Source organism: Sinocyclocheilus grahami, unplaced genomic scaffold (genome assembly GCF_001515645.1).
Source record: "Sinocyclocheilus grahami isolate Dianchi unplaced genomic scaffold, SAMN03320097.WGS_v1.1 scaffold1330.1, whole genome shotgun sequence".
NCBI classification, from domain to species: domain Eukaryota; kingdom Metazoa; phylum Chordata; class Actinopteri; order Cypriniformes; family Cyprinidae; genus Sinocyclocheilus; species Sinocyclocheilus grahami.
The window spans coordinates 34,918-44,193 of NW_015506509.1; the positions used below are offsets into that span (position 1 = coordinate 34,918).

The 9,276-nt window shown below is 37.6% G+C and overlaps 1 protein-coding gene across 2 annotated transcripts in view; it reads right to left on the reverse strand.

The window, feature by feature from the left end:
• Positions 1-9,276, reverse strand: part of LOC107569297 (metabotropic glutamate receptor 4-like) — a 181,369-nt gene that overhangs the window by 18,577 nt on the left and 153,516 nt on the right. For both annotated transcript variants that reach the window (XM_016255349.1, XM_016255350.1), the window contains exons 8-9: positions 5,370-5,506; positions 3,271-4,206 (exon numbers count right to left, since the gene is read on the reverse strand). In XM_016255349.1, the coding sequence (XP_016110835.1) occupies positions 3,271-4,206; positions 5,370-5,506 (1,073 nt within the window). The remainder of the gene's footprint in view (positions 1-3,270; positions 4,207-5,369; positions 5,507-9,276) is intronic.

Below are 9,276 nucleotides of genomic sequence, written 5' to 3' on the forward strand. Positions count from 1 at the left end.
GTCAAAGAAACTGACATTTAACAGAGGTCAGGGCCCCCCGCTACTACATCTGTCACATCGTTGACACACACCTGTATGAAAATAAGAGATGTTGACCTCACAGACAGTGATTACTCTGTCAGCAGCACAAAGGAGGAAAGCCCCTGCAAGTGAACCCTAACGACATGATGGCACTGTAATGATAGCTTCCAGTTTTGGAGGGCAGAGATGCATACAAATAGCAGTCCATGTTTGGTGAAAGGCTTGACTTAAGATGTTATCAAGCTTCCTCAAAACCAACATGAGAGAGGTTGTGATAACATCCAGCATCAGAAAGAAGGTTTTGGAAGTTTTACTTACAACATTTCATTGCACAGTATGATCTGTAATATCAACTTGTACAGGGACATCAGATGAATACAAGGCATTTTCATATAATCTGGCACATTTACATCAATGTGAAGTTTTGAATGTGAAAAATTAAAGTTTATCGTCCCTGACAAATAAATAAATACAAAAATGTCATGCCCACATTATCGCCTGATAAGTTGTGCCAAAAACCTGCCATTTGTAGAGAGGAGGGTTTGAAATATATCATGGAGATATTATATATACCGGTATATATAACCATATATACATATATATATACATATATATGCATTGGTGAAAAGTCAAAGGAGCAGCTTATTTTTATTTAATTTTGTTAATTAATTAAAAAATAAAACAATCTGGGATAAAATAAAACATAATTAATAGGACTCTATGTAAATATATAAGTAATTATATTTATAATATTTATAATAAATACATATAATTATAAAGAATCAGCAAAAACACATTGAATTAAATGTGAAATTTTAAAGCAGAAAGCCTGAAATAATATTTTCTTGTAAAACATACTCCAATAATATAATAAATCGTTTATAAGTTTCATTATTTCAATTAATTACACCTATTTCTAACATTCGATTTAACCATTAAAACTGAACATTTGAATGGACAAATTAAACAAAGAAAGAAAAAAAATAAATGGAAAAATGACTAATGACAGAATTTTTGGATGCACTTGGTTTCCATTTTTTCACAGAGTGTACACTTTTTGCCAGCCCTTAATATATTAAGAATGAAAAAGCTGCTTAATTGCATTCATTTGATTGCTTTTTATCTATTATAATCCACACTTTAATTTTTAAGATGCAGAAAATGATTGTGCTTCTCTTTTTAACTAAACTGTTTTATTTTAGACAGACAGGTTTTTATCAATGGTCAGATTTTGGGCATGCATTCAAGTTTACTCAACAAAGCAATCAAAAATCCATCTGGATCCTTCTAAAATCCAGGAAGGAAGCATGCTAAAGCCCTTAGACCACAATGAGGCCTACCTGCCAGACTAGCTCATTTGAAAATCTTTTGGTTAAACCACAATAAGATGACCTCCCGATTAATCACTTGACAGGCTGATCAAATTCAGCAGGGACAAGACCAGCTGCCCACATTCAAATGCTCCAGAAAGCCTCCAAAGACATTCATTATTCACTTTTACATAAGATGACAAACAACTGATGGAGCCGGCATGCTGATGAGGTGTCTGGCAGAAATCGTGTGACAAGTGCACAGGCAGGGAGATAAGGTAAATCACAGGCTAGGAGGAAGTGAGGCATTTAATTGCTCTAAAAAGACATGTCATCTCTGACTCGCCAGGCTTTATTGTGCATGCCAGCCTGGATGATTGTGAGGTGCTCTTGTTTTGATATGTTAATTCCCCTCTGAAAACACTGTCTGTTGTGCACACAGTGGTGGGATTTTGTCATATGATGCATGCTTTATTTTCTGTGCAAAACAAATTGCTAAAACTGTTTCGTCAGTCCTGTGATGTACAGAGCAGAATTAACATCAAGCCCTGATTATATACTGTAATTTTCTTTGGTAACTACATTACTTTATCATATTGTGTTGCATTTAAACAACATCACTTGTTGTTCTACTGCAACAAAAACCAAATAAACCAGCAAACTATAATAAAAAATATTTAACCGTTTAATTTATTCATGCTGCAGTGCATGCTGGGAAACTAAATGGCCAGTACAATACTGGAGTAGCCTCTAGATCAGGTCTGTAGTAGAGTATTTGCTCATTTGCTTTAAAAGTTAAACCATAACATTACGATTTGAAAGGTCCAAAACATTTAAGCAATTTCAACAGCACACCGAATTAATATCTTCTGACATAAAACTAAGTTCTCAGATTTAAGGATGCCATTCATTCAAGTGCTCAACGGAACCAAACACATTTTTAATTTCATAACTTCATTCCTTCATGTTTTTTTACTCATCATATAACTATCCAATCGTGAAAAGACTATTCCAAGATACAAATGAGACAGATTGCAATGCGATCACTCAAATGTTCAGAGAGAGAGAAGAGAGGAAAGAGCAGGGTTATAGTTACCGTTGTTATGATTTTCTCTGATCAGCAGAGATATAGTTATTTGTTTCTTAGGGATTGGTGTAGGCAGAACATAGTCTAAGGCAACATGCAATTACATAAGTCAGTACATACCATCTTATATCTGAATGAGTCATTCAAACAGTGGTTAAAAAGGCACAGTGGGAAACTGAGTTTAAAACAGTAATGGCTCCCTACCAACAAGTATAACAATACTCAAATAGCTGAAATTGCTTGTTCAAGGCTTTGCTAAGGGAGACACCAATTAAATAAAACTCAGATTAAAAAAGGAGAAAGCCCTTATCTTAAGCTTCAGAAACAGAAGGTCCCAGGTTTTCTAATTGAAATGAGTAATGCAGCCAATGCCAGGGTAGTTGCGTATGTAATTCGGCCTCAAAATGAAGAGCCTTTTTACTCGGTATTCTAAGTCAGTTGGTGCTTGTCAATTGATTACATCATCTACAAAAAGCTGATGCTCAATCTCCTTGCTATTTTCAAAGCCTCTTTTATCTTTGAGAGCACAGTGCTGGATGGGCAAAAAAGAGTGCCTTTGTTTTCCCAGCTGCACATGTCCTTTTCAATATTCGAAGGAAACCATGTGAGTTCTTCGCTGTAGCGCACCTCATGATTCTCACTTTCTCTTTGAAATAAATTGTTTTACTGCTCTGCTTGATGTGAAGCCCAAATGAACATAGTCAATTTGTTCCCGCTGGTCTGTATTTTGCTGAAAATGGACCACGCTGAATGGCATGTTTTGTCGGAAGCTGTGGCAGTAAATGCTGTCATTACTTTAAAACGTTTGATTTGCAAGGTCTTGAGGAATTGCGCTCACTCATCGGCTCTTACCTTTTCCGTTGACTGCGATGTCCCGAAGAAAATGGGGATGAAAGCGAGCCAGATGATGCAAGTGGTGTACATGGTGAAGCCGATGGGTTTGGCCTCGTTGAAGGTCTCGGGGACCCCACGTGTCTTGATGGCATACACCGTGCACGTCACCATCAGCAACATGCTGAATCCCAGGAGACAGATGAGCGACAAGTCTGATATGTCACACTTTAGGACTCCACACGCCATCTCGGGATCTGCCGTGCGCTGGTCCTCATAGTCAGTGAGAGCTTGGGAAGGGTCCACTGCGAACCAGATGCACACCCCTAGGAGCTGAACGGAAATCAAGCTGAAGGTGATTACCAACTGCGAAGCCGGACTGATAAAGCGTGGCGCGCTCACTGTCATTTTTCCCTGCTCGAAAATCCGATAAATCCGATTGGTTTTGGTGAGAAGCGCCGCATAGCTGATGCTCATTCCGAGCCCGAGGAAAATTCGCCTCAGCGAACAGATCCCTACATCTGGGGTCGAGATCATCAGGAAGGTGGTGGCGTAACACAAAAAGATTCCCGTAAGCAGGACGTAGCTGAGCTCACGTCCGGATGCCTTAACAATTGGCGTGTCATTGTACCGAATGAAGGTGACCACAACAAAAAGAGTGGCCATGATGCCAAGAATAGCGATGAGGACCGGTATGACTGCCCAGGGTGAGCTCCACTCCAGCTTCACAATCGGAATGGGCTGGCAGCCTGTGTGATTCTTGTTAGGTCTTAAATCAAAGCGGCACATCTTGCAGGTGTAGAGGTCGTGCTGATACTGGTAACCATCGCAGTGCTCGCAGTGCCAGCAGCAGGAAATGCCCTTAACGATCTTCTTGCGCCATCCAGGTTTGCAGGGCTGACTGCAGATGGAAGTCGGCACCTGCTTCCCTCCACCTGGCCACTGCATCGCCCGCATCTGAATCGCAAAAACAAACAGTATTTACCATTTATCTCGGCTAAAGATGAAACAATGTTTAACATCTCAAATGAGTGTTTTCATTTTCTCATCCATTGACTCATTAAATTAAATCTTGGGTATCTCAAAGGAGCAATTTTAAGCAGTTTTCCTCAAGGCTATATTTCAATCCATTTTCATAAGCGATGTGTCAAGTTCACCAAAAAGTGAAAACTCTGTCATTGTTTGCTCACTCTCACATTGCTCCAAACCCATATGCTGCTTGTTTTTCTGTGGAACACTAGAGAAGTTTTTTTTTTTTTTTGAGAAATTATTGTGCAGCTCTTGTTATAAAATTACAAAAAAAGTGATCAGAAACTGTAAAGCTACAAAAAAAGTGGTCTATTTGACTTATGTGCAATAATCTAAAGCAATATGCTTGAGGAAATATGGAACGATATCGATAAGGAAAAGATCAAAATTAAGTTTTTATTATACTAATAATACTAGTACTAACATCACATATGGTAAATCGTTACTGGTTCTCACTTGTGTACAATGTGACATGCTGGTTTTAAATTCTGGACTCGAACTTTAGATTATAATGACATTAATTTTGGTATGTCACACAATGCAATTCAGAAGACTTACAATTCACACACACACACACACACACACACAGGTTTGTTATTATGGTTTATGGGGACTCTCCATAGGCCTAATGGTTTTTATACTGTACAAACCGTATTTTCTATTGCCCTACACCAACCCTATCCCTAAACCTACCCCTTTCTGCATTTTTAGATTTTCAAAAAAACTCATTCTGAATTATTTATAAGCCTTTTGAATTACGGCAACACTGAAAATGTCCTCATAAATCACCTTCTCGTTGTAATACCTATGTCATACCCATGTTATTATAGAAATTTGTGTCCTCATAAACCACATAAACATGCACACACACACACACACACACACACACACACTTTTATAGTGCATTTTTTTAATTTTGGAGCTTAAAGCTATAGTCACTGTTTACTGTTGTTGGGAATAACGTATAAAGATTATTTTCTTTGTGTTGGACAACAATAATAACAAAATACAGGTTTGGAATGGTATGAAGGTGAATAAACAAGACAAGATTTTTTTTCCTTTCTTTTTTTTGTGATCCCAAATATACTTACATTTAGGTAAAGTTGGTCAGTCCAGTGGCCGATGGTCTTGTATTCTGCTGTTTTGTTCTTAATCTGGTACTGGTAGATATCGTAACGGCCTGGGGCATCTCCATTCTCATTGAACTGCACCGGATTGCCAGCAATGCCTGAAGATGTGAGCAGAGAAATCTGATTAAAGGATGCAAAAAGTGTTACACCATATAGCTTCACAGTAATGAGCAACCGCTCATGTACGGACATATCCAGGTCAGCATTCAAAATCTGTGAACGAAAATCACCTGAGATTGATGATGAACTGGAAACTGCAATATGTTATGCTGGACTAAATGTGCTAGCAGTAAATTGAATAGAAATGTTGCTAAATGTATTGCTTTAGAGGTTACCTAATGCTATATCTACGCTATAGTAAATAAAAATGAGCTTTTCAAAACCACTTATTTGTAATATAACTATAAGCATTGTATCTAAAGGAGAAAAACGAACCTCATTTAAACCTGAAAAACCTAAAACCTAAAAAAAAAACTGCATTACCACTGCTTAGTATAAAATGCATGGGCATATATATTTAGCGCCATACAAACAAGTCGAAATACCCTTTGCAGATATCTAACCTCAAGTACACTGAGTGCAATTTCTATTTTGCGAGAGCAATAGCTTATGGAAGGAGGCAAGCGAAGTGGACAGGATAACAATGGTGCTGCATCCCATGATGCATTTTAGATTAGGTGCCTTATTCTGTGGAAAACCGTGCTGTCTCAGGCTTTAAAGTTTTGGTTAAGCTATCTGTATTCCAAGCATCTGACTGTGTCCAACTTAATTCCCTGGACCCTGCACTGCCGAGTCTACCCAAACAATAGCACAAGAAATTGTGTTTTCACTACTTGTGTTTGGGTTATAACTATTCTGAGGCACAATCCACATGAAATTCTCACTGAATTCTAAGGGTGATTGTCAGCAATGATGGATTTCTGTTGATGAAAATCCATTCTTCTTTGTGCAGGCTTGGAAGCTGCGAGAGGTTTATTTCAAACTCTGATGAGTCAACCGCTCTGGATTAAGGAATTAAGATTTTTTTTACAGACATGCTTAGTGGCGGTGCAGCTCACCATATAATGCAGACAGATGTAAAGGATTATGAGAATTTTATAAGGACAAAATATTCATCAAATCAAGAGGGTGCACACATGAAGTGATTGAGATTCCCCAAGTAAGCACTCAGTTACTGACTCACTCAGGCATATGACCTTACCATACAGTGTGAATGTATTATTAGCGGAGCTCAAACTTGAGCCTAAATTAGGGATGCACGATACCACTTTTTCCAATACTCGCCCGATACCGATACTTTTATTTTTGGTACTTGCCGATACAGAGTACCGATACCACAGTTTTCATTGCATTTGTAAATTTTTTAAATATTGGGTACAGAAACCAAAAGAGTATGTATAATGCTAGTTGGTTAACTTCATTTATCAAATAGATACAGCCAAACCAAAATTTATTCAGACACCTTCAACATTTCTATTTTACAAGTTTTTGTTACTTTCACTGTTAATTTTTTTTCTCTCTATAGTAGCCTACATCATCTTTAATTTGATAGCATTAGATCTGCTCCATTGCAGGGGCTCAGTACTGTAATCATGCGATTTGCTGTAAAAATGCAGGGAACCACTCACTATAAATCTCCTAACTGTGATATTTTCATAAATAGAAGTCGCATTTTTTTCACCTGAAACGTGCAGCGATTTATTTTCCAAAGCCACTCATATAATAAAGAAACACTCATGAAGCAAGCAAAACACGCGCAACTTGCACACGTATTTGTACTGGTGCAGAATGAGAGGGAAGTACAGTACAGCCTAGCACATTTCACACAGGCTGTTAGTTTCACTTTCACCAGAAAGTCGTGTATGCTTAAGGGTGAAAATAAATGACGTTTATAGTGAGTGCCCCTATAAATTGTCTTATTTTTTCTTATTATTTATGATTTAGTTTTAATCCAAATGATGCGTGCTAAGTGAGCGAACATCAATAAAGATCACACAACAGAAGTGCATGCTCTACGTAGACATGTGGGGGCGTGTTTAAATGAGGCATTTTAGGAGGGCGTGGACGAGTCTTAACTTTTATAAAGAATATCTCTTTGGGTTTGAGACTTTAGTCTTTGCAACTTTAGAGATCTTATCGATCTTAACAGCTTGTAACACTCCAAAGAGAAAGGAAAACTTAAAATCGCATCATATGACCCCTTATGTTTTGGGTGAGATATTACATTATGCAGGCCAACAATAGAGTTCTGATGTTCCAGGAAACAGTTGTGACAATTAGAGAATGTTAAATGCTCCCGAAAAATATGCCAAAGTGATTGAGAAAAACTGTAAAAATCTAGTTAATAAACATGATATAGACAAAGCAAATATTGCAGAAATTGGTGTTATGACTTTTGGTTATTATTCAGTATAGGGTTCTGACTGTACCAGGAAGATGCCACTACACAGTCCCCAGACATATATTCTTATTAGAGCCATAAGTGTACTCCATAGCATCAAAGGGTTGAGAGTTTTCTTCTGAGATTCATTTGATGAGACATTGTGCAGCACTTCAAACAATGGGATCAGGGAGAAACACAGGTAGACTTCCACCTCCAGAGACAGAGCTTACCACACGGCCAAGAGATCCTTCTCCAACCATAATATTCAGCAGAGAAGACACATGGTCACTGCCAGCATCACAATGAGTCTGTGTCCTAAAGACTACTGAAAATTGTACTGATAAAACGATAAAATAATAGAATGATCGATAGAATGATAGAACAAATGAAAGTTTGAATGATAGATAGATAGATAGATAGATAGATAGATAGATAGATAGATAGATAGATAGATAGATAGATAGATAGATAGATAGATAGATAGATAGATTAATTGACCCTTAAGGTTTTCTATAATAAAGCCAATTAAATTTAGTCAGACATAATATACAATTTAATAGGAATAGTTTATTATATTATAACCAGGACTGTTTAAATGTAAGCTTGTAAATGTATCTTAATGAAACTGAAAATGAAAGTGCTCTGTTGTTTTTCACCAGCCATCAGCAGGAATAAAACATCATTTTGGCAGTAATTTATGTTGTTAAAAAAGACTATGTGGAGGAAACCTGCAATCTGAGCTTTGGAAGCAAAGCCAGCAGTTTAAAGGCCTCACACAGTAGACTTAAAAAGAAGAAACCACTTTGAGCGAAAGTGATGGCTACACGGACAGCAAAGTGATGGGCCGCCTCATTCAATCTCAGGCTATTCAAGTCTATAACTAACCTCACTCAAAGTCACGTGGAAAGGGGAGGATGGGGTTATGTGTAGAAAAGTAGCACTGAAAACGTGCAATGCGGAGTTACGAGACAGCTTTGAAACAGCTTTGGCTACATACAGCAGGTCTCAAATCTTGCAAAGCTGTCTTTCCCATCAGGCTCATAGTTATATAGCCGTAAATCGCTGCCAGACACTGGATCTCAGCTCATCTGCTGCGAATGTCTGCCATGGCCACTTCTGAACTGGCAGGAGAAGTGTTGCAAACTGATTGCATTCTGAACACAATTATAATTATCAACATATCTGTTCATTAACAGGAATAAACATGAAGATGACACTGAGTAATAAAAAAGCTGTTGTTTTTCTGTAAACAGGGTTATATGTGTAAGATTAAACTCACCAGGCCAGTATGTAACGATGCAAGAGTCTAAGACTTGGATGTAAAAAGTACTTGTAGAGTGCCTTTCAATTTGAAAATAACATTAGCATAATTAATGATTGAATAAAAAAAAATTGCCGGTACTCCACTTATTTGTTCACATACCGTAGGGTCTAAACATCAGACTTGTAATGACATTATCATTTATTTATTCATTATTAATTTGT